The sequence below is a fragment of the Schistocerca piceifrons genome, chromosome 5 (assembly GCF_021461385.2).
Source record: "Schistocerca piceifrons isolate TAMUIC-IGC-003096 chromosome 5, iqSchPice1.1, whole genome shotgun sequence".
Lineage (NCBI taxonomy): Eukaryota > Metazoa > Arthropoda > Insecta > Orthoptera > Acrididae > Schistocerca > Schistocerca piceifrons.
The window spans coordinates 37,338,419-37,364,123 of record NC_060142.1 but is presented as its reverse complement, the minus strand read 5'-3'; the positions used below and the strand labels follow the sequence as shown (position 1 = coordinate 37,364,123).

Sequence of the window (25,705 nt, the reverse complement as noted above, 5' to 3'; positions counted from 1 at the left end):
GTATGTGGCAGCACATGTCTATGCACAGGTCACGCAATTCCCTCAATTACGGTCGGATGGTTTGTAGGCAAGGAACTGGCACCCGATGGCGTCCCAGATGGGTTTCACCAGTTTCACGCTAGCTGGATTTGGCGGCCAAGGTACGAACGTCAGTTCACTATCATGTTTGTCGAACCACTACAACACGATTGTGGCCTTGTGACGAGGAAGTTTACCTGCTGGATGATGTCATCCACATCGGGGAATACATCAAGTGTGAAAGTGGTCCACAATAATGTTTTTATAGTCTACTTCCTTATGATACCTTTACCATGAAAGCCCAGTTTAATGTCCTCCATAGCGTAATATTGCCATCCCCCTCCCTTGCCAGGTGCCGTCCGTGGCGTGGTGCATGTTTCGTGGGACCTGTTCGCCTGGACGACGGCATTCCCGGACACTACCATCGGCCTGAAATAGCAAGAAACGTGATTCATCGTAGCAGGAGACACGTTTACATGGATCCATGGTCCATTCTAGACAAACTCGATGATCCCATGCGCACTAAATTCGTAACTGACGCTGTCGTTGAATCAACATGGGGACACATATGGGTCGTCTGCTGTGGAAGCCCATGTTCAACATATGCGCACAACGGTCTACTCAGAAACACTTATGCCTGCGCAATCATTGCACTGTGTCGTCAGATTTACTGTACTTCGCCACCTGTCCTGTTTTACAAAGCAGGCAGTCCTCCGAGAACCACGTTCTGTGATGAAGGGTGGACGGCCAGAACCTTGTCACCTACTCATGGTTTTATCGTTTTTTTAACCACTTTCCGTAAATGCTCATGACAGAAGCACACGAATAGCCAGCCAGCTTCGGCTTTTTCGAAATGTTCGTTCCACGCTCTGGGCATACCAATCTGCCCTTTGACAGTATCGCTCACGTCAGTGTAGTTCCCCATTGGCAGTCCGTATCGTCGCTAGAATGATTCATCATTTGGGGCAAATCTATATCGTATAGAGATTATTGTGGCATTGCTGGCCGAAGACCTCGAGAGGTTGTTCAGCCAAGTAATTTGAAAGGAATTCGTTGTTCCACCTACAATGTACACTTCCCACGCGGTGTATGATAACTGTGTCGTACGTGCATCTGCTGAGTGTAGATGACTGTAACGAAAGTGTCATTTTTATCTTGATTAATAATGAGGGACAGGAACGAGTGAAACTAGGGGCCGGTGCAGGAACTAGTAGTCTCGAATAGTACCTATGGAGACCGGGCTGAACGTGCCCATCAACAGGGTAATATGCCCTCACTCCATGAGATTCTGTGGAAAGGTTTGGAATTTATTGCCTGATAGTCGCACGAAACCTGGTGATCCGGAACTTCACACCAGCACTTTTCGCCCCCTTTCGGACAAACACTGATGCTGAATATTTCTTCCACCACCAGAATCAACTACCTCTGAGTCGAGTGACATTATAGAGGTGTGCGTTAGTGACTATCAATATTTTTAAAGTCCTGTATTACACCATATAATAATAATGTTGTGCGGCGCAACGCCCGGTGCAAATCTTTCATTTGGACGCCGCTTCGCCGACTTGTGTGTCCTCCAGCTAAAAGGACCTGGAGTTCGAGAGGATCACCCATCCAAGTACTGAGATTGTCCGACATTTCTTAACTTCGGTGATCCAGTGAGAGCCGGCATATTGAACGTGGCAAGGCCATTGACTTCCAGTGTGCGGAAATGAAATTAATTACAACATTGTATAATTGTTGCACGAAGCTTAACCATTATCAACATATCCTTCAAATTATTTACTTTAAGCAATAATTTTTTTAAAGAAGTGACAGTACCAGTGTACTTTTGTAACAACAAGAATATTTTTTAAACATAAACTGATTTTGACTTATTGCTGCAGAGCATTTTTTTGATGCTACGTTATGAGTTGTTTGAACTGGTTTGAAATGTAAATTACAGAAATTAAAGAGCAAAATTGCAACCATTTCCACAAAATATATTTGCCCTGAAATAATTCCAGTGCAACACAGAACAGTACTTCTCTCTCTGTTGCATGTCTCATATGTAGTTCCAAAGAGTCTGCATTGTAAGTCTATTTTCTTTGTAGTTTTGCACGATTTTCCGCAAGTGTCATTTTCGGTTCGTACTATATCTCAAGAACCAGACGTAGGAAGATAATACAACAGCACATTGTTGAGTATACAATTTCTTTTTTAAAATTATTTATAAGTAGAAAGAATATGTATTGGAGAAACAATTTCGTTTAAATGCCCTGCTATTTTCTTTCTAAACTGACCCCAAAAAAGAAAACGAAACCGCACATTTGTACAACACAGCGTCTTTCTCGTAGCTTGTTGTTAGAGAAAACCTGTTGTTTGAAAAATTTATAGCGTACATTCGTCCAGTGGTTATTGCAGTATCATACACAATTCTTAAGTAAATCGGTAAAGAACCTTTTCAAATCTTTGATAACAACGTGTCTCCTATATATAAAGTGGACATGTATGTATTATATGCATTATGTAGCATATGACGGACCGAATGTTTCTTAGAGCCTTACGGAAAACTTCGAAGTAAATCAGTGAAGAACTTCTCATGGGGTATGTCTTCCTGAATTTTTATTTAACTAGCATGTAAAAATTTGAAGTGAATCGGTTAACTTTATCTCTCTCTCTCTCTCTCTCTCTTTATATATATATATATATTCCTGAATGTTTATTAAAGAATCATGTAAAAATCTGAAGTGAATCGGTTAACTTTTCGAGACGATTGCTAACAAAGCTTCCTTTTTATATATGTATGTGTTACAGAAATATGTAATGTAATGTCTGTTCGAACGTTTCTTAGAGTCTTGTAATGTCTGTTCAAACATTTCTTAGAGTCTCGTATCACAATTTGAGGTCAGAAGTACTTTTTGAGATATCTGGTAACAACGTTCCCACTTTATATATTAAATATATTTATGTATTTATTTTAGCGTATGTCCGTCTGAATGTATATTACAGCATAGCGTAAAAATCTGTAGCAAATCCGTCAGCAACTTTGAGATTTTTGGTAACAACGTCAAAGGACGTCCTGTCTTTATACAGAAGTGTAGATAATTTCCGTCCTGCATTAATTTAAATCGGCGAAGGAGACAGGCTGGTATGTAGGAGTGAGCAGAGGACGGAGCATTGCGTCAAACCTACAATGTATTAGGGGCGGAGATGGGACGGAACCTTTGCGGCACGGATGCAAAGTGGTGTAGGACGATAATGCTGAGACGTTCCTTTTCCGACAGGTGGGGAACGCCGTGTCGTACGAAGATGGCGTGCCAGTCGGGGGCGGCGTCGGCGGCGGCGGGAGCGTGGGTGGCGGCGGCGGGGGCGGCGGTTCGCTGCAGCGCAACACGCCGCACGTGAAGGCGGCTGCGGGCGGCGAGCCGCCGGGCTTCAGCTACCAGCAGACGATGACGGACCGCTTCGACCACTACAAGCGGCCGCCCAGCCGCGACTCCTCGGTGGACCGCTATGCGCGCGCCACCGCCTCCGCGCGGCTCAGCATGGCGCCCTCCTCCAGGCAGCCCTCCGTCGACAAGGCCGTGGTGCGTGCCCGCCCGCTGCTCTCCCTGTGCTTATTGTCGTATTCTTCACTTCTTCTACTTCCCTTGTTACTTCCTTTTTCTTCCCAGTAGAGCTGTTGCATATCGTATGTGTTCGTTGCTACTGACAAGAGGAACCCGCCATAGGTCGTTCTCTGATACAGTCGAAACTTGGCGTGGTGAAAGAAGGGTGAAAATAAAGGGAAACCTGAATAAAATTTTCTCGGTTTTCAAGCTGCGTCAATTCCGATAAAATCGTCGAGCCTTCGTTGGCTATCGCTGCCGTCGTCGTCAGGAGTAAAAACCACTGACTGTCGCGACTGGCAGTGTTTTCGGCTCTGGCACCTAAAGCCGTCGGCGCACGGACCGTGCTGTCGAACGTTAACGTCGAGCGTGCCAAGTTCAATGTACTGCTCAACGCTCAGGAATGATGCGACTTGTGCATACGGTACGTGGGCCCCAACCTGGTATACGCGATTGCAACGCACTCCAGCGGCAGTTGCGGGATGTTTCTAGTTCGGAATCACACCGTTTACTCAACAGGCGCGTGTAAAATTCCCACGTTAGCTCTATTAAAACGCACATTTCCTCCATCGTCCAATCAATGAGGACACGGGCTTATAAAAGTTCCATTACAAACAGTGCGTTACGAATTTGAAATACTTTTCCGCGTAAGATAAACATTTCAACATTCCCACTTTTTAGTAAAACACCTAGGTCAGTCTTACTTGATCACTGTTGCTACCCAGTAGCAGAATCTTTGCAACATGTCAATTACGAAGCGTAAAATAAAAAGGAGCAAAATATCTTTATACAAGTAGCGCAAGCTGTCCTGCACATTATGCCAATCGGACAAAGTCACCCCTCAAAAAAAGGCGAACTTATATTTATATAACATCAAATATTATAGTATATACTTATATTAAACTAATAATAAAGTATCAGAACCTAATAAAAACGCGAATGTTGGAAAAAAATTTGCTAGTGTCAAGACGCGAACCAGCGCCGCACTAAATAAGAGAGTGTAGGTCAGTTACGCTACTTTTTTTTTTAATGAGTGTTCAGTTATGAGTAGGTGGAGACAAGGCGGGCAGGGGTCGGAACCCGAGGCCTGGCCGCGATGTCTCCCCCTCCCGTCCCTGAATCACTCCTTCAAAGTAGCTTTTTGAGTTATTTTTATTTTATTTTATTATTTTTATTATTTTTTTACCAGGAACAGGGTAAATGAACAAAAGATCTTTATTGGTACAAACTTAAATACAACAGAAATGCCATCCTTCCGGCGAAAATAACTTAAGACATTATACTCGTACAAGGCGAGCAATTTTTGTTTTTATGAACAAGGTGTAGGAAAAAAAAGAATAATAATACTGATGTAAGCTAAGAGGCGTGAAGCAATATACAGTGGAGTGAGGGAAACACCCGTGTTTTCTGGTATAGTGCATAAAAGAAAAGGAGGCGCGTGTCCATGCGCCTACTCCACTGTGGGTTACAATGTAGAAAGCAGCGCGGGGGGTCTCAGATGTCAGCAGGGGGGGGCGGGAGTGCTGTCGGCGTGTGGCACCATCCAACTGAGCGGGGGTGACGTAAAGATCGCATGTAGGTAATTGGCGAAGAAGGCGCGGTAGCGCGGTCGGTGCTCGACTTCACTGTGGGCGGTTTGTAAGTACTGCCAGAAATCAAGGCGTGATTTGTCGCCATCATTATACATCCCTTGACTCATACAATCGCATGATTTTTGGTGGCGGGGAAATAAGTATCCTCAGGATGGATAAAAGTCCATGGGTCAATCGAGTCCGGAGGAAGGCGGAAGCAACAGGCAACTAACTGTCGGCCAAGTTTCCAGACGTCACAGGTGGCAGCACAAGTCAGTTGATGGACATCGTCATCCACGAGGTGGCAAATGGAACAAAGTGGAGAGTCCATTAGTCCGATGGCGTGAAGACGTTGATTTGTGGCGAATTTTCCACTTGCGACGTGGTACCATGTTGCCCGGACGTTGGAGGGAAGAAAATGCTGGTGGATGTGACGCCAAACCGTGGGCCACCGCGTGGACGGATGTCTCAGTTCGATATTGTTGCTAGATATGGAACGAAGGAGTGGGGTGTAAAAATCTTTAGGTCGAGGAGAACGCGTGGTCGGTAGGTGTGTGTGAGCATAACTGAAGTCGACGATGAAATCAGAAATGTGCGTCAGATGGTGCTTGATGTGTCCGACTGGTACTGGTGCTATTATGGTCGCGGGCACAAGAATTTCCGGCAAGCTGCGCGTAAGGGAGGTGCCCCCGTGCCACTGCTTGTGCATGGTGGACATGTATAAGGACGCCGCGCGGAGTCGCACATGGACAAGGCCGAGGCCCCCCGCTCGCGGGGGAAGGGTGAGCGTGTCGTAGCGGACCTTAAAGAGCGTACCGGCCGTAAGGAAGTATCCGAAGGCAGCCTGGAGGCTGCGTCCAATAGTTGATGGCAGCGGGAGGACCTGTGCAATGTGGACCATTCTGGACGCCACATGTTGATTCAGGTATTGGACAAGTTGTAAAGAATAGAGTCGTCGGAAAAGATTTTGTCGCACCGTCGTGCGGATAGTTTGGAGTGCACGCCGAAAATTGATGGCAGCGGAGCGGCGCACGGTGGAGGTGAAAATGATACCAAGGTATCGTAGTTTTTGTACACACGGGAGAGGTGCTAAGTCGTCGTGTGAGAGGCCGCGTCCAATGGGCATCGCCGCGGATTTAGCCACATTCATGTTACTGCCCGCTGCAGTGCCGTACGTTGATATCAAATCAAGTACCGTGTGTGTTTCACTCCGTGAGCGGATCAAGAGGAGGAGGTCGTCCGCATACGCACGACATCGAAAACTGTGCTGTCGCAAAGTGAGACAAGAAAGGTGGCTCGTCAGACTCCCGATGAGTGGCTCCAGGTTTATGGCATAGAGTAGGGTCGAAAGTGGGCAGCCTTGCCGTACGGAACGCCGGATCGCCACTGGTCCCGCCACACGGCCATTAACCTGAATCAGCGATTCGGCGGTGCCGTACAGGCGCCGGATCACGTCGATAAAGGCTGGTGAAAAACCCATGCGGTTCATCACTGAGAACAGAAAAAGATGCCGCACTTTGTCGAATGCGCTGTCAAAATCAGTGGCAACCACTGCGGCGCCGAGTCTGCACGCCGCTGCCAGTGCAATTAAATCGCGACATTCTCCTGTGGCCGTTTGTATATTAACTGAGCCGCCCGGAGATGTCCGTTCCGGGGATAGAACGCTGGGCAGGACCTTGCGGCATCGCGTTGCCAGTAGGCGCGTAAAAATTTTACAGTCTGCGTTAAGCAGAGTCAGGGGACGGTGATGTGCAGTCGTCACACCTGGTGTCGGTTTGTGGATGGGTATAATAATTCCCGTGACGAAGGACGGCGGTACGGCGTTCCCCATAGTCGGCAGTTCATGAAACATCGTTGTCCACCGTGACGCCATTAGTGTGAAGAAAGCGCGATAAAATTCTATCGGCAATCCGTCGACACCAGGTGATGTATTCAGAGCACCTTTTTTGATTGCATCGTGGATTTCGTCACGCGTAATGGGCTCCATCAGCTCGTCCGCTTCGTCGCTGGTGAGGGTGCGAGTTACGTGTGGTAACACAGACTCCTCAGCGTGGTTGTTGGTAGTCTCCTCCTGGTACATTGTGCGGTAGTGGTCGACAAAGGCACTGACGATTTCGGCCTGGCAAGTGACGTGCTGGCCGTGACAGGTGATGATCTCGGTGATGAGTTGTTGTCGTCGATGTTTCCTATCGGAGGCGATATGATGCATGGTCGGATGTTCTTGTTCCGCCGAATCTTGACAGCGGGTTCGCACCATAGCCCCCTGCAGTCTACGGCGTGTCAAAGTTACAATTTGCGCCTTAATCCTGCTGCGTTCCCTCTGGGTGTCGGGGATGGGCGGTTGGGCGTCCAGGTTGCGGAGAACGGCATAGAAATAGTCGGTAGTGTGCCGGTGCCACGTAGCAACTTCCTTTCCATACTGAATCAAAGTACGTCGAATGGCAGGTTTGGCACATTCCAGCCACCGGGTCAAGGTCGTGCAGTATGTAGGTAAGCGACGTTCACAGGTGGCCCGTGTCTCGGTAACACGTTGAAGACATTCGGGATCATGAAGATGGGAGGTGTTTAGCTTCCACGGTGCACGACTACGCCAGACCACTTGCTTGGGGAAGAGAATGTTGCAGATGTAGGCACAGTGGTCCGAAAAGGCCAGGGGCCAAAGCTCTGCACCTTGGACTGCAGCTGTGAGTTCCCGAGAGACGTAAATTCTATCAAGGCGGCTCGCGAAGTGACTCGTCTGGTAAGTATGTCCAGGCGCGTCGCCGTGCTGAACTTCCCAAGTGTCGCGGAGCAACAGATCTCGGACGACAAGACGCAGTTCTTGACAGGTGTAGTAGTGGGGCACTTGATCTTTAGGATGCAATACACAATTAAAATCACCCCCAAGCAAGTAATGGTCGCAGCGTCCAAGAAACAAAGGAGCGATTTCTTCTGAATAGAAGAGTGCCCTGTCGCGTCTGCGGGTGGAGCCTGACGGAGCGTAAATGTTGACGATACGCGTCCCCATGACGGTGACGGCCATGCCTCTGGCAGATGGAAGGTATGTGATATCGGCCACTGGGATGCCTACTCTGGCGTAGATGGCTACGCCGCGTCCCAGGTGGTCACCAGGAGAAGGATAAGTGTTATATCCCGCGACGTCTGGAAGTGTGGCCAAGTGTACTTCCTGTAGTAGTGCCATATCGACGTCTGACGCCCATATCATCTCTCGCAGCAGTTGAAGTTTCACTGGTGAGCTAATGGTGTTAGTGTTGATCGTCGCTATTCGGTAGGTTTGGAGCCGTACCCCGCCGCGGAGGGGAACTCCACCAGCGGAGGATGAAGAGGGGCGAGGCAGCGGCGAGTCGTTCCGTACGCCACCTGACGGCGTTACCAGTGGCGTAACGATGCTTCCGTCTGGGGTAACTCTGTCCCCAGCGTGTGGACCGGGCCCTCATCGACGTCCTCACTCCACACCATTGAAGGCGCTGTCGTTGTGATGGTCGTACGTTCCACTTCGGTCGTAGGGGCGGAGGACGTCTCGGCGGCAGTCGCAACGGTGGAGTCCACTGGTTCAGGAGCACCTGAGCGAGCCAGTAGAGTAGGCATCGACACAGCCACAGTCGGCGTCGTGTTGTCGTCATTCGTATCATCAGGGGTAGGTGATCCGTTTCGTTCCGAGACCGTACGGCGCCTCCTCTTGCGCCTCCTTGGTGAACGTTGTTTGCGGGTTCGTCCCTCCGTGTCGGAAGACGGAAGGGAGTCGCGTCACTCTGAGAGGAAGGCCGTCGCGGGAACGTCAAATGAAGGGGCGTCCATATGTTCAGGCGGGTGGGTGTCGGAAGTCGTCGCTGTTGGTAGTGGCGCCGGAGTAGCGTCAGGCTTTGAGCGCGACGTGTCGGCCCCGGCGGTATTCGTAGCAGCTGGGAGGGTCACCGGTACGTGGTCCGATGGGCGGCGGCCGGTGGGAGGAGAAGAGAGCGCCGATGCATAGGTGATCGGTAAAACCGTCGTCGGAGCCGAAGGTGCCACGGTAGCGGCTGGCAATTGGGTGATTCGTCGCTGAAGACACTCAGATCTGAGGTGGCCTTCATTGCCGCACCGGGAACAGGTCTTGGGTTGGCCGTCGTATATGACAACCGCGCGCCACCCGCTATTTTGCAGGTAAGATGGCACATGGCCATGGAGGTCGATGGTGATCTGCTGTACACCGTTAAGAACGGGGTACGTTTTGGAATTGCGCCTAGCGTTCGGCAGTGTACAGTGCCGTAGGGGCGGAAAGCCGCCGATAACGTCTTCCGCCGGAAGCTCGAACGGGAGCTCGAAAACTCGTATGGTGCGCATTCCTAAGCCGGCATGGTCGACAGTGACCGCTCCGACATTGCCGTCGGCGTGGCAAAAGCATAATCCATAGTTGGTGTCACGAAGTATTCTTTCACATACCGCGTCATTGACGACTTTGTCGTACACAGTACTGCTTAATATGGACAAACGGATGCCCAAGATGTCGGAAGCTGGGATCGTAGCAACGTCGCGTAGGAAGCGTTCCACTTCCAAGGCCTATGGTCGTGCGTATTCGTTGCAGAAGTTGATTCGTAATGTTGATTTTCGAAAACGGTTGGTCATGGTTCTAGTGCACTAAGCGACACGTAAGTGACGGCCGCTGAAATGTAAACAACAGCGAGCGCGCGTGCTCCGCAGGCGGAAACAACAACACGTCCGCACTGCACGGTGGCGAAAGCCGGACTGTCCCCTAAATATATTATGTTACCCCTTGCATATATACATATAGGCTTTAAATGAATGCCAATATGGTGCCTCACAACTCTGTACTGAAGGGAGACGGCATGCTTGTGACGTATGTGCTGTTGTGCCACCTCATTGGTCAACGTTCAGACGCACGCTCAGAATATCTGACATGCCAGATATTGCTCTGCACGGTCGGAAAGACTCCCGAGTGTGCTATTCCGCGCTGTGACGTCAGAAGCTCGGCACGCTCAAACGCTCAACGTTCGGATGCACGGTCCGTGTGCCGACGTCTAAAAAGAGAGGTGCGAAACGACGCGGGCGTGGGTGGTGAGTTGGGCAGCTCACAGCAGCTGCGGCCCGCTGCGGGACCGAGTGACGTGAGGTGGCGAGAGGGGCCGGTGACACGTTTGAGACTGCCGCTCCCGCCTCTCTACAAGCGTTAAGAAGCGTGCTTTACTTCCTGTCGGTATCCAAAGCCCGCCCCCACGTCCTGTTAATTGTGTACCCCTGATCTCTGTTTAAATTGTTGCTGTTTATTCTGGTCTGAGCCGCATAGAAGAAAAGAATCCCGATATGTTGACGCATGAGCCTCGTGTTTCCAAACTGTATGTTGTGTCCGTTTTTCAGGCAATGCTCAACTATGGCCAACTAGACAAGCTCCTGTTTTTTAATATGTCGCTCTGTGCTTTGTACATCGCTCTGCGACTGTGCGAATTGTCTGGCCTATACAGGGTGAACATTCATAAAATCAACAAACAGCAGGGACAGACTCTTGACTGGAACTGGAGCAGAAAAGGTCCTTCGAATATGTGTCCGGAAATGGACGGTGCGCGTGCTACGACAAACAAATTGTCGCTGAAGATAGCACAGAGCTGCATCGCATCCACATCACAACAGATATTCAACGTGGCCACCATGGGATTGCAGATGATAGGGGTAGTAACGTTGTCATGCGGGATACACATCGTATCGTACTTTGGCTTACACTCTACTGGCGGGCCATTTCCCTGGAGCTTGTACAAGCGTTCGTCTCAATATGCTGTAGAATCAGTCTCTCCAGATGTGGTCTACGTGTTGATCGGCGTCTTCCTGCAAGTACGTCTGTTTGAAAGGACCCATGTTCACACAAACGGCCAGAAAGGACTTGAAACGTTGCGTGATGTGGTTGCTGTCTGTGAGTTGGTATAGCCGTGCTGCCTCTCGACCGTTTTCATCTGTTTCGCCGTATACAAACACCATCTTGGCTTGTTCCAGACATGAATACCAGACAATTCTGCTGCTTACAGTACGCTCCGTTAATCACATAGTCTGCAGCACACAAGGAGCACAAGGAGAGTGGTCAAGAGAATAAAGAAGGAGGGGCAAACATAGCTAAAATTACCTCCCAAGGTTTCACTGCTTTGGACAGGCATGAGAAGCAGAATTTTTTTTTTTTTTAGTAAGTATTTGAGTACAGACTGTCAGGTGACTGAAGCATAATTTCCAAATCGTACATGGTCTTTTTTGATGAAATCTCGGATTATCAGCTGAGTCTTGGCTTCATATTGTCTCAAAGTTTCAGCAAGTTTCTTACTTATCATCTCAGGCGCCTGAAGACGGCGAGTAGAAAACATGAAGACATCTATCTGCAAACAAACTAAAATTAATTACGAAACTTTATTTTTTTCTGGGTGATAATTAAAGCATTATCACTACCTTCATTCATTGAGTATCTTGATTCTAAAAGAGTTTTTAACTGTTAATTTTTTAATTGTTGTATACCATTTGTTTCAAGTTATTTCATAGATCCGAACTGTTCTTGACAATTTTTCATAGATGTGTAGGAATATTTGTTTTGTTTGCTTATCCTCACCACTCACTGCAGACGTCCCAAAAAATAGTAATTTTCGCTTTGCTGTTACCTACGACCTTTATGAATATTTTGATAAATTTCTTCATTGCTTCTAATTTTCCAACCCTCTTCAGTTTGTGTTTCACCCATTATTTTCTGAATGCTTCATTTTTCAGGTAACTCTAGTCTGTGTTGCTTGCAGGTGAGTGTTAAGCATTTTCATGAAAATAAAAATTCAGGTTTATCAATGTATTATTGTCTAGTTGCCTCCTTTGCGCTAGAAATTGGGGAATTCAAATATATAATATTTTGTTTTGGGGGAACGAACGCTAGTCTCCTACTAAGTTTCTTCCAGTCACCTGTGATTATTATTCGCAGTCGATTTCGAGGCATAGACGGCTCCATATTCTGGCAGTTTAGCAGTGTTACCGATGTGCTGATGCGTCTTACACTTACTAAACTAGAGGATAGTCGGATACATTAACAGGATACACTTGTGGTGGTGTATCACGTCGACCACAGTGTTCAACTGCCTGAAAATCAAGTCGACGTTTCGTCGAAATCGTTAAAATAAATAAAATTATAAACACAGCTCAGTGAAACAAAAGTAGTAAGAGAATAACCTATATTCTCCATAAAAAATTCAGTATAATGTTGATGTTTGCATTGCTCGTATTAAAAGTTTGTATCCTTTTTCTATTTTTTACTTCTTACTCCTATTGCAGAGATTTCTAAATCATTCTGTTGCATAATTTTTCCAACATTTTTACTGGAACTAACTCTCTCTGTTTCAAGTATTTGTGTTCCTATAAATATTTTAACTGTTAATTTTTTAATTGTTTTAAAGCATTTGTGTTTGTAATTTATGTTTCTAATGACTTTAGCTCTTTCAACTCAGACCAGTTCTGCTTATTATTTTTCTCCAATATTTATTTAAGTAATTTCTTTTTACGTTTTCTGAGAGAATTGCAGAGCCATCTGCAAATGTTAGCCATTTGACCCTAATGCAAAAAAAAGACATTAAGTTAGCAGAGGAAGTCATTAACTAAACTGTTAACTCTTTAATGTCATTTGAAAAAGTGGCAGAGCTCTATGTGTCATTGTGATAATCATTTCCTACTTCCACTGCATTGTTCTGATTGTGCTCAGTGTAGGCCGACACGCATCGATGTTTTGAAGAATTTTCTGATTGTGTCAAATATAAATATTGTGTTCGTAACTGGCTTTCATTCCATTCTATTCACTCCCTTGAATAATTGTTTTTTTTTAAGTTTCAGATTCAGATTCATACATTCTTCTAAGACACATGTATAGTGTGTAGTTAATGATAAACTATCCCTAGGTCTTACAATAATTTTTATTTCAAATGGCTCAGTTATTTTGTCGATAAATTTCTCTTTGGAGTTTGTGTTTCATAAAGTGTCAATGATTATGGGCAGGAGACCAGTGCCAGTATGGGAAAAATCATTTTCATCTTAGGTCAAGGTCCTCTCCTTATCTCTGTGGTCAGTGTCTACTGGGGTCAGTTTCTCCCTGAGACAAGGGGCCCATTTTTCTGTACAAGACATCCACTTGACCTTATCACTTAAGTTAATGATGTGTCTTAATTTATTCCACAACTAGTGTAATTAATGACATATAACTTTATTTATAACCCAATTATAATGGGCTATTACCTAAAATTACGGATATTTCACAGAAGTCCAAAGAAAACCAACCACTCCTCTAGCATAACAAACCAATAGTGACTATTCACTTGTGTTCAGTACACCACAGTGGAATGTTCGTGACTAACTATCAGACACATTCGTCATTCGCGTTCTGTCATCTGCCTTAACCTTTTATGCAATTTCATTTTGTTTTCTTAACTTCCAGCAGAGTATTGTCTCAATGACATTTCTGCTGAGTATGGCTCCCAACTTACATTACAGTTTTGAGACTATTTGTTACAATCTTGTTATTTCAAAATACTCACTTTTCAAGATACTGAATCCCAGACTTCCAATATTTCATAAATAGCGCAATGCATTATTTAAACAATTTAAACTGATGTCCTACATTTAAACAACTGACGGCCTACTATGGTCTTGGTAATTAATACTTAACACTGATTTGATGTGTACTAACCTGGTCCTTAGATGTGTAATAAACAATGATTTACGAGCTGTGTCGTCAACTAAGAGGAGTGTTATACCACCACATTACGGTGTAAATATAAAATAACGGTGGGAATTAGGTAATTTTCTACAGCCGTGTCACACTCTTCAGCCCACAAACACAAAATGCATCGCTGAATTTAACTGCCGCTACGACTAGGATAGGAATGGGGGAGATACGCACTTCACTTAAAGCAAACAAAATTAGTTTTTTCGGCGACCCACGCCATAGAAGCGTGAGACCTGAGCACTGCCCACCCTGGCCACAGAGACAGCCCAGCCAGCGCGAGAGCCAGTAGCCATTGGGTGCGTCCAGCTCCCGACTCGACCAGACATGAAGCGACAGAGGCCCGTACCAGCTGCCGCGGCCTCCTGTGGTCTCCAACTATCAAGCCGAAAGAGTACACTATGTGATAAAAAGTATCCGGACACCGACAAAATCGTACGTTTTTCGTATTAGGTACATTGTGCTGCCACCTACTGCCAGATACTCCATATCAGCGACCTTAGTAGTCTTTAGACAACGCCAGAGAGCAAAATGGAGCGCTCCGCGGAGCTCACGGACTTCGAACGTGGTCAGGTGATCGGGTGTCACTTGTGTCATGCGTCTGTATGCGAGATTTCCACACTCCTAAACATCCCTAGGTCCACTGGTTCCGATGTGATAGTAAAGTGGAAACGTGACCGGCTGACCTCTTCTGTTGACTGACAGAGACCGCCGACAGTTGAAGAGGCTCGTAATGTGTAATAGGCAGACATCTATCCAGACCATCACACAGGAATTCCGAACTGCATCAGGATCCACTGCAAGTACTATGACAGTTAGGCGGGACGTGATAAAAAAATTTGAACCCCTTGTTTTTTTGTGTTGCACTACCGCAGCACAGGCCTACATTGATGTTTTAAGCACCTTCTTGCTTCCCACTGTTGAAGAGCAATTCGGAGATGGCGATTGCATCTTTCAACACGATCGAGCACCTGTTCATAATGCGCGGCATGTGGCGCAGTGGTTACACGACAATAACATCCCTGTAATGGACTGGCCTGCACAGAGGCCTGACCTGAATCCTATATAACAGCTTTGGGCTGTTTTGGAACGCCGACTTCGTGCCAGGCCTCACCGACCGACATATACACCTCTCCTTAGTGCAGCACTCCGTGAAGCAAGAAACCTTCCAGCAACTCATTGAAAGTATACCTGCGAGAGTGGAAGCTGTCGTCAAAGCTAAGGGTGGACCAACACCATATTCAATTCCACCATTACCGATGGAGAGCGCCACGAACTTGTAAGTCATTTTCAGCCAGGTGTCCGAATACTTTTCATCAAATAGTGAACCTCTATCACGAGAGGTCAACCTTCCACCTTACCTGCCCAACAAGAAAAGGGCAGCTGCAACGAGAGAGCGGCAGTTACAACTTTCCGATTAACACTGACCACCACCAGTCTAACTACTGTATTATTCGAGCGAATCTGACACACGTCTAACGATGTGTAGCCTATATTCTGATCAAAAGTTTCTGGACTCCAACTAGTAATGCTACCACTGTTGTAGCGCCCGGAATACACGCTCTCCCCGATAAGAATTGGCAGGTACTTACATCAGGCGTTTCAGCATACATTTGCAATTTGTAGCTGCAGCAGCACGGCCAAATACTGCTCATCATGACTTTAATGCACTGGTGAGTGTCGATTTATTTCCCGCTACAAATAATATATTTTATATATCATTCAGTATTCGTGTGAGTAGGTGTAGTAACAAAAACAATGGCCAGTACTTCAGTACAGCAAAGTGATTATAGCATCTTTCTGCAATCGTAAAGTGTGCTTGATGGAGCCGGCCGGTGTGGCCGTGCGGTTCTAGGCGCTTCAGTCTGGAACCGCGTGACCGCTACGGTCGCAGATTCGAATCCTGCCTTGGGCATGGATGTGTGTGATGTCCTTAGGTTAGTTAGGTTTAAGTAGTTCTAAGTTCTAGGGGACTGATGACCACAGATGTTAAGTCCCATAGTGCTCAGAGCCATTTGAACCATTTTGTGCTTGATTGTGGTGTCACTCTGACATTATGGAAGTGCAGAATGTTGATCTACTAAGTACCCTCTGCCACGTATGCTACGGGTACAATGCTGCACGAATACCAAATTTTGTTCTAATAAATAAAGAAACTTCATTCCGAAATCAGGGAGACGAAGTGTGCTGTTCATCTATCAGACTATAGCTTCAATGATGAGAACGTAGAGGAATGCAAATTATTATTTGTCCACAGCAACTATCAAATACTCCCCGAGACTACTCGAAATTTTACATTGCCTAGTGCCTTCTCATGAAGGAGAAAATATATATTTTTTTTACCGCAATGTCGTCTATGTTCTTCATTCTACCAGCACACGTTCCAGTTGTCCACTTGTAGCTACTTTGCGACGCCTGCATCCAAAAGAAACAAGTAGATCATTGTAAATAGGACTTCTTTTTTTAGTAGGATAGTAAATCAGAACACAAATATTCTGATAGTAAAACATCTGTACTTATACATTTACACACAGAAACAGCACTTCCTTTCTGATTATAAAGTATCGTATATCGTCTCCTACAAAGACAGCGTACATGCGTGTACTGGTAGTTATTTCAGGCCCACTTTAGGTCGCTACTCCTCGATACTTTACGGTAGCTACTGTTGTCATTGACAGTCAACTTGATAACCATAATGGCGTAACAAAACGGCTCTCTAATAGACATAGGCACAATTAAATTCGTCTTGCTAAGGAACATATCATTTTCAGTGAAATTTTTGCCACCAACAGCAGTGACAAATCTGTTCAGGTTCTCAATATTCAAAACGATCATCAGTTGGCGTCGTATTCCTCCTTATTAACTAACTGATGTTTAGCGCATTAGACGATTCGGTATTGCAGCCACAGACGATGCTAACATAGACTGTTCCAAAAATCGGAAATTGTGTGATAGAAGACAGAACTTCCATCACTACATCGCAACATACATATCTGCAGAGATGATCAGTCCACCTCCAGTGTCCTCGAACTTTTGCAGTGTTCCTCGAAAATGATTACCGATGAAGGCTGCGAGCCCACAGAAACATTTGTGATTTCTGCACCACATTCATATTACAATACAATGACTGTCATTCTGCTAAAGCTGTAGAACGGGACATACTGACGTCTGCTTATTAACAAACCCCAGCAGTAGCAATTTAAACAAGTGTGTTAGACCATGAATCGATAGTGCCTAGTTTCTAGCCTCAAAACAGTCAGTCACAGGATTTTTATTTGTCAGTTCCTGTAGTTTTATTATAGTTTATCTGTGTGTAGAATCAGACACTTCAGTTTAAAATCTAAGCTTAATACGACGCTACTTCTTTTGTGGATAAGATTCCCATCAGTATGGCCTCTGTTTTTCCTACTTTTTGTCTTCTGCGATCATTACACTTTATGTCGGCCCAGACACCTACTCCTAGCTATTTTACCGACAGTGATTTATTGCTAATGGTGTAATAGAACAGTAATCATTCTCTTCATCTATTTACGTGCAGTAGTTACATTTCTCTATGTCTAGGTTCGTGTAGCAATCAATCATCTATCCTCTGCATTTCGTTACAACCCTCCAGTGTTTCTGTAGTCTTGTTCTAGACAGCCACAGAGCCTATGATTACATATCGTAGAGCTCTACGTACAGTAGAAACCACAATGTCCATGCACGTTTTCTATGGTGATCCGACACAGGTATCATTCACTGACTGGAGAAGTGTTCTGATGGCTCTTAAGATAAGCGTACCCCTATATAATCCCATGCTTGCACTCTCTCATGTGAGGTCACCTGGCTCCAGTATTCCTTCATAATTTTATTTGACTTTGAATGCTATGTCGTCCTATTAAAATACACGTATAGGGTACAACACCCAATTATATATAGCACTTGAGTAGTTATTTTGAAGCTCACCTGATTACTTCTTGCATGTACTGATCTTCCTAAATGTATTTATAAATTACTGTAATAAGACATATTGGTGTATGCAATAAATTATAGTTGCTGTGTTGCAGGTGGTAATGGATTCAGATATTTCTCCATGCAGTAGCCCCTACACAGCATCAAGTTGCTACTTGCTACATGGAATGTCCATATTGCCTCTGGAGTGCTATTAAGAGCATCGGAAAGCACACTTGTTAATCGATGGTATGGTGCTATGTAATACAATCCAGTTTTCTCTGAAAGAAGTGTAGAGATAATAGCCACCATATAGTAAGCGTTGACCTATCTAGGTATTACTTACCTTAAGGCAGAACAGTGATGCTGATGTCTCACTTTAAATGCATCTCAGTTTCTACATAAATGTTGTGCAGCGTTACGCAGAGAAGTTTCAGAACTGACTGTTGTCAATGTGTATAACTGTAATGTGCCACTTTCAAATGCTGAGAGTATTACTGCATTACCATAGAATGTTTGGAGAGCTGCCCATGAACATCAAAAATATGCTACAGTTAGGATATATGAGCTACCTTCTTTCCCACGACAGACTCTACATTCAGGAAACTGAAAGTAGTAAACCTCCACAGCACCTCTCCTCCATCCAACTGGCCTGCCTGTAGAACAGGTTTCATCTTGACAGCGCTCTCCATCACCACCGCAAGACACATGTCGACTGTTGTGATTGGTAGGCGGCTACTGGTGGGGGTATGTGAATCCACCAGTCCACCCATCTAGTAACCTGTCGAAGGTGTGTTGGTGTTCTCCACTACAAATCATTTGATCACAAATGGTTCAGAGCATTTTAACACGTGACACTGAGTCCGAGGTTATAGTAGAGGCGTAAAATGTACAGCAAGGTAGGAGCAGTGTTGAGCAACTGTGCAGTAATCTGACTTACACCGAGAGTCAGTCGACAACCAAACTCAATACGTTCCATCCCCACATCCCTCTCTTTGCCAGCAGCATCAGCAGTGTCAGCGCGTTAATAGTCAACAAGTCTGGCGCTGTTGTTACACTAAAATTAGCAGCTCAAGAGTCATTGCAGAGTATACTTCTAAAGCGTCAAACTGTTGCCAACATACCTGACTTGCAGGACGCAGTGTGCATTGCAGTGGACAGACTACGTCAGTGGCGAATCCATGTTGAAACACTTTTTCCAATATTTTAAAGTGTGTTTTGGAATGTAAGGTTCATGATGTGTATAGACGTATTTTTTGTAAGACAGCTACCTGTTACCGAATCTCTATGCATGTCTCTCATGCCCAAGGTATCATGTAAACTAGCGTGTACTGCAATATTGCAAAGTAGTAGTGCTGAATTTTATTAGCAAAACGCTTAGAATAATAAGTGAGTAATCTGCTAAATAGACTGCATACACTTTTACCAGTGCATGCACCTACTTCCCCAATAGTGATACAGGCGTGTTCTATACTCTGAATTGTTAATAGGGACTGATTTGTGCCTGCTTGTCACTTTATCTCTTTTTTACTAAAATCTGTGGAATAACATTTTTTGTGGCAAACACTCCTAATCCAGTAATATCTATATTTGACTGTATTGTGTGTGAGTTCTATGTTCGTTTTAGCATTAAAATCATGATTGCTTAATTTCACCCGTTTCTTGTTTTGTTTTTAAGATAGTGTTAATTAAGATTATGAAGTTATCATATTAAGAATTGAACTATCTAGATATTATCCCTGTTTGCATTTAATGTCGATGTGTAGTGTCTCACTTTAACAAAAAAAACACATCCTTCGAACAGCGTTTTTGCTAACTACCCCATAGGGCCCCTAATATAATGTAAACTTACAGTATATATATATAAAAGAATATAAGAGAATATCCTCTGTGTTGGAAGTATCATGTAAACAAATGTGCACGTGGTAAACATCCCCAAAACCATCATTCTTTTTGCAAGTACATCTACATATGACCAGTCTCCTTTAGTAAATACAGATATTCTTTATTCCCATATTGTATTCATTTTTTTAACATTTTTCACATTTTTCTATATTTTTCCATATTTTTCCGCATTCTTTGTGTAAATGTAGAAGAATACTTACGTTTTTATTTCTTACAGTATTGAGTTTCTTTGGCATCCAACAGTGATTTGGAATCCCCCATCAAGCCAGAGAGAATATACAAAGTGACTACAAGATCACTTGTTCCTCGACTTCTTCCAAATGTCAACCCAGAAAAAACTTTCCGTCAACACACAATGGTAACTGCCAAATCCAGACCTTATACGCACTAAAACGTACACATGTGGATTGCATTGGAGGTGGAGTGGTGGCATTACCTACCTTAAATGCAGCCTTTTGTTCACTGATTCGTACGAAAATCTACCTCCATGACCACCTAACAATGAAGACATCAATTTGTTGTTTCTCAGATGCTGATAACACAGAACACTGTCCAGCTACAGTTATCAAACCTTTGTATACATTCCAAAGATAAAAGACGTAGGTAACAGATGGGAATACCGGCAATAGTATTCAATATACTGATCAACTGCAGGCATCAAAGTGTTTACGTGATACTTCGGACATGGCAGACACGCATAGAGAATTAGTAGTACGTAGTCATCTGATAAAAATACACCGATCACATTTACCTAACAGAAAAGACTGACATTAAGCTGTCTTAACTCATATCTGTGTCCACAGGAACATAATAACATTTGTGATGGAATTAAAGACATATTGCAACTTGCAAAAATATAAATTTATTGCAATCTTTTGGTTTTATGTCACATGTATATGTATATACTCTCCTCAGGTATAACAGGACAACTGACCATATATTGTAACATTAAAACAATCTCATTCTTCTTGGTTCCACATCAGCCTCAATCACTACGCAGCAGTATTTTATAATTGTTTCCACTGCACGCTGGGGTAGATTTCTACTACACACTCTGGTACATCACTTTATGACATCGTCAGAAAGCATTTTAAAAATGACTTACCATTGACTTAGCCTGCGTCCTGAAAATCAAATGTGTTCGCAACACTTTGGCTTTTCATAAATACCTTCTGCAATGACTCCTTAGCTGTTAATTTTAGCGTAGCACCATCAGACACGTTGACTATTGAAGCACTAACACCGCAGCTGCTGTTGCTACTGCTGCCAGTGAGAGGAACGTTGAAAAGGATCATACTGTATTTGGTTGTTGACTTTCTCTCAATGTATGTCAAGCTACTGCACAGTTGCTCCACTCTATTTCAAAGAGTCCCACCCTCCTACCTCACTGTACTTTGTCAGCTTCTACTGTAACTCAGTGTCAGGTGCTATCCTGAGATGATTCATATTGACGAATAGCAGCATAGCTCTGACAGGTAACTAAATGGATGGACTGGCGCACTGCTGGGTTTATATACACTACCAGTCACAATAGTCCACATCTCTCCGGCGGTAGTAGTGGACAGGATACCAAATTGAGACCTGTTGGTCCAGAGGGTGCAAGTTGGCTGGATGGAGTGATGGTGGGGACTGCTACTAATTTGAATTTCCTAATGTAAAGCCTATTGTGTAGGTCATATATGCTCGTTGTAGTATATTTACGATGGTCTTGGGCACAGTCCATACACTGTATGGTAATCCAGTAATAGCATCAGCGTTTGAGAATTGTGCATTACAGTTACACAAATTGATATTGATAATAGCCCGTTTTGAGACATTTCTACATAAAAAGGCAAGTAATACCCATAAAGATAAGTCAACGCTCAATATTGTCACTATTATTCTTACACTTCCTTCGGGAAAACTGGCTCGTACTACACAGCACATCATCCATCAGGCAATTATATTATATAGTGTATGGGTCAAATAAGCTATGTAAGCACATGCTGTCAAGTAAAATTAAGCAGGAAAACTGGACGCAAGTGATTTCATATAGCAGAGTGCAAGCATGGATTAGATACAGGGGATGCTTCTCTCAGAAGCCTTTAGAACATTTCGCCAGTCACTCAGTGATTCCCGTGTCGGGAACCCTGCACAGTCTCATAAATTGTGTGGCTGTCTATAACAAGACCACAGCAACACTGGAAGGCTGTAATGAAGTGCAGAGTATGGATAATTGCTACAGGAATCTGTATGTAGGTGAATGTAACTACTACACATAAATAGGCGAAGAAACCGAGGACTGTTCTACTTCACCATTGACGAAAAATCAGTGGTGTCGGTAAAATACTTAAGAACAGGTGTCTGGACAGACGTACAGTGTAATTATCGCATAAGACAAAAAGCAGAAAAAAATGTCATGCTGATGGGAACCTTATCCACAAAGCAAGTATTAAGCTTCGGCTTTAAAACTTAAGTGTCGGACTCTACACACAAATAAACTATAATAAAATTGTAGGAAGTGACAGATACAAATCCTACGAGTGACTGATGTTGTGGGACTGAAAAGTACGCCCTATCGATTCATAGTCTGTCACAGTTGTCTGCACTACTGTAGCTTGGGGTTGTTAATAAGCACACATCAGTCTGATCTGTATACTGACACCCAAGAATTAATGTAGTGCTGTTCTACAGCTTTAGCAGAATGACAGTGACTGTATTGTAATATGGGTATGGTGCAGAAGTCGAAAATATCTCTGTGAGCTGCAGCCTTCATCGGTAATCATTTTCGAGGAACACTGCAAAAGTATGAGGACACTGGAGGTGGACTGATCATCTCTGCAGACACGTATGTTGCGATGTAGTGATGGAAGTACTCTCTATCACACAACGTATGATGGTTTCCGATTTTCGGAACAGACTACGTTAGCATCGTCTGGGGCTGCAATACCGAATCGTCTAATGTGCTAAATATGACTCAATTATCAGGGAGGAAGACGACGGCAACTGACAGTCGCTTTGAATATGGAGAACCGGAACACATTTGTCACTGCTTTTGGCGAAAATTTCACTGAAAATCGTATGTTCCTTAGCAAGAAGAATTTAATTGTGCCTATGTCTATTAGAGTGCCATTTTGTTATGGCTTTATGGTGATCAAGTTGACTGTCAAGGACAACAGTAGCTACCGTAAAAAGTGCCCAGGAGTAAGCGACCTAAAGTGGGCCTGAAATGACTACCAGTACACGCACGTACACTGGCTTTGTAGGAGACGGTATACGATACTTTATAATCAGAAAGAAAGTGCTGTTTCTGTGTGTAAAAGTATAAGAACAGATGTCTTACTATCAGAATATTTGTTTTCTGATTTACTATCCTGCTAAAAAAAAGCCCTATTTACGATTATCTACTTGTTTCTTTTGGATTTTGATGTTGCAAAGTGTGTTGGTACAATGAAGGATCTTCTCATTATTTTCTCCTTCATGACAATATAATAAGCAATATAGCAATAAGCAATAAGCAATATAAAATTACGAGCAGCTGCGGGGACTATTTGATAGTTTCTGTGGACAAATATTTATGTGCATTCCTCTATGTTCTCAACATGGAAGCTTTAGTCTAAAAAATGCTTCAAACACTTCGTCTCCCTGATTTCGAAATGAAGTTTCTTTATTAGAACAAAATTTGGTAATCGCCGATCATTGTACCCATAGTATACGTGGCAGAGGGTACAAGGTACCTCAACATTCTGCACAGTCATAACATCAGAGTAAGAAGAACAACAAGCACACTTTACGATTGCAGAAAGATGCTGCATAATATGATCACTTTGTTGTCTGGAATACTGGCTGTTGTTTTTGTTAATACATCCGATCAAACGAATACTGAATGACCAGGTAATTATATTATTTGTACCAGGAAATAAATCGAAATTTTGCTGTGCGTCAAAGTCATGATGAGCAGTATTTGGCTGTGCTGACTGCAGCTACAAATTGCAAATATATGCTGAAACGCCAGATGAAAGCACCTGCCAATTCTTATCGGGGAGAGCGTGTATCTGCTGTCGCTACAATAGTGGTAGCATCGTTAGTTGTAGTCCAGAGACTTTTGATCAGAATATAGGCTACACGTTATTAGAAGTGTGTCAGATTCGCTCGAACAATAAAGTAGTTAGACTGGTGTTGGTCAGTGTTAATCGGCAGGTTGTAACTGCCGCTCTCCCGCTTCAACTGGATTCTTCTTGTTGGGCGGGTTAGCTGGAAGGCTGACCTCTCGTGGTAGAGGTAAGTTTTCGGCTTGATAGTTGGAGACCACAGGAGGCCGCGGCAGCTGGTACGGGCCTCTGTCGCTTCATGTCTGGTCGAGTCGGGAGCTGGACGCACCCAATGGCTACTGGCTCTCGCACTGGCTGGGCTGTCTCTGTGGCCAGGGTGGGCAGTGCTCGGGTCTCACGCTTCTATGGCGTGGGTCGCCGAAAAAACTAATTTTGTTTGCTTTAAGTGAAGTGCGTATCTCCCCCATTCCTATCCTAGTGGTAGCGGCAGTTAAATTCAGCGATGCATTTTGTGTTTGTGGGCTGAAGAGTGTGACACGGCTGTAGAAAATTACCTAATTCCCACCGTTATTTTATATTTACACCGTAATGTGGTGGTATAACACTCCTCTTAGTTGACGACACAGCTCGTAAATCATGGTTTATTACACATCTAAGGACCAGGTTAGTACACATCAAATCAGTGTTAAGTATTAATTACCAAGACCATAGTAGGCCGTCAGTTGTTTAAATGTAGTACATTAGTGTAAATTGTTTAAATAAGGCATTGTGATATTTATGAAATATTGAAAGTCTGGTATTTACGGTCTTGAAAAGTGAGTATTTTGGAAAAAAGATTGTAACTAACAGCCCCAAAACAACAATGGAAGAAAGTGGTCGTAAATGGAAGAAAGTGGTCGCACATACCATAAATGTTATTGTTCACAATACTCTTCTGTAAATTTAAAATAAAAGAAGGGAAATTGCGTTAAAGGTTAATGCACGTGACAAAACAGGAGTGCAGTACGTCTGATGGTTAGTGATGAGCCTTCCAGTGTGGTGTACTGAAGACTAATGAATAGTCTGTCTGAAGGATAGTGAGATCAGAGAAGTGTTTTTTTTTTAGTTTTGTCGTAAACCATTATAATTGGGTTATAAATAAACATATATGTCATTAATTACTTTAACTGTACAATGAAATATGCAGATCATTAATAAAAGTAATAAAGCTAAGTGGATGAATTTTATAGGACAATGGACCCCTTGTCCCAGGAAGGACTTTGAGCCGTGAACTTGAAAATAAGGACAAGTGTTTCAGGCCATTGACTCCACAGTTAAGGAGATGATGTTCAGCTTAGGTGATCTTGATTGCTCCCATACTGGTATTGGTCTCTAACTGTTATGGACATTTTTCTTTGCAGTTTCTACTTTTTATTATTTTTAAATTCTTATTTGAGTGTTTGTGAGCTGTGTGTTAACAATGAATATCATTGAAAATCACTGTTAAATAAAAAGATCTTCTTTTAGTATCTCTCCTGCTACCTTTTACATGCTGCCATTAGCTCTTCATGCTGTTAATCAGAGCCCCCTTTTAGTCCTCCAGAAGAGACTCTCTCTCTCTCTCTCTCTCTCTCTCTCTCTCTCTCTCTCTCTCTCTGTGTGTGTGTGTGTGTGTGTGTGTGTGTGTGTGTGTGTTTTCTCATTCCACTTTGAAACATTGTTGTTTAAGTACCATCTGTCTGAATATCTTCCTATCGGTAGTCACGTTTTCTGAGACATAAATGTAATTGTGATCTTTATGGGATTGTTGCAACCATTTCGGTTTGGATTTCTCTTGCCTTATGTTACTCAGTCTGCAATCCAAGTTCTGAACGTTTATCTGCAAGTCTGCAGTCCTCCCATTATAGCCAATGTTGTTATTTTAAAGGCAACATTACATTGTAGTCACGGCTGTAAACTCAC

At 43.9% G+C, this 25,705-nt stretch overlaps 1 protein-coding gene across 1 annotated transcript in view; it reads left to right on the top strand.

Moving 5' to 3' along the window:
- Positions 1 to 25,705, top strand: part of LOC124798152 (junctophilin-1) — an 889,016-nt gene that overhangs the window by 667,855 nt on the left and 195,456 nt on the right. Inside the window, exon 8 of the mRNA XM_047261432.1 lies at positions 3,282 to 3,584. Coding sequence (XP_047117388.1) covers positions 3,282 to 3,584 — 303 coding nt within the window. The remainder of the gene's footprint in view (positions 1 to 3,281; positions 3,585 to 25,705) is intronic.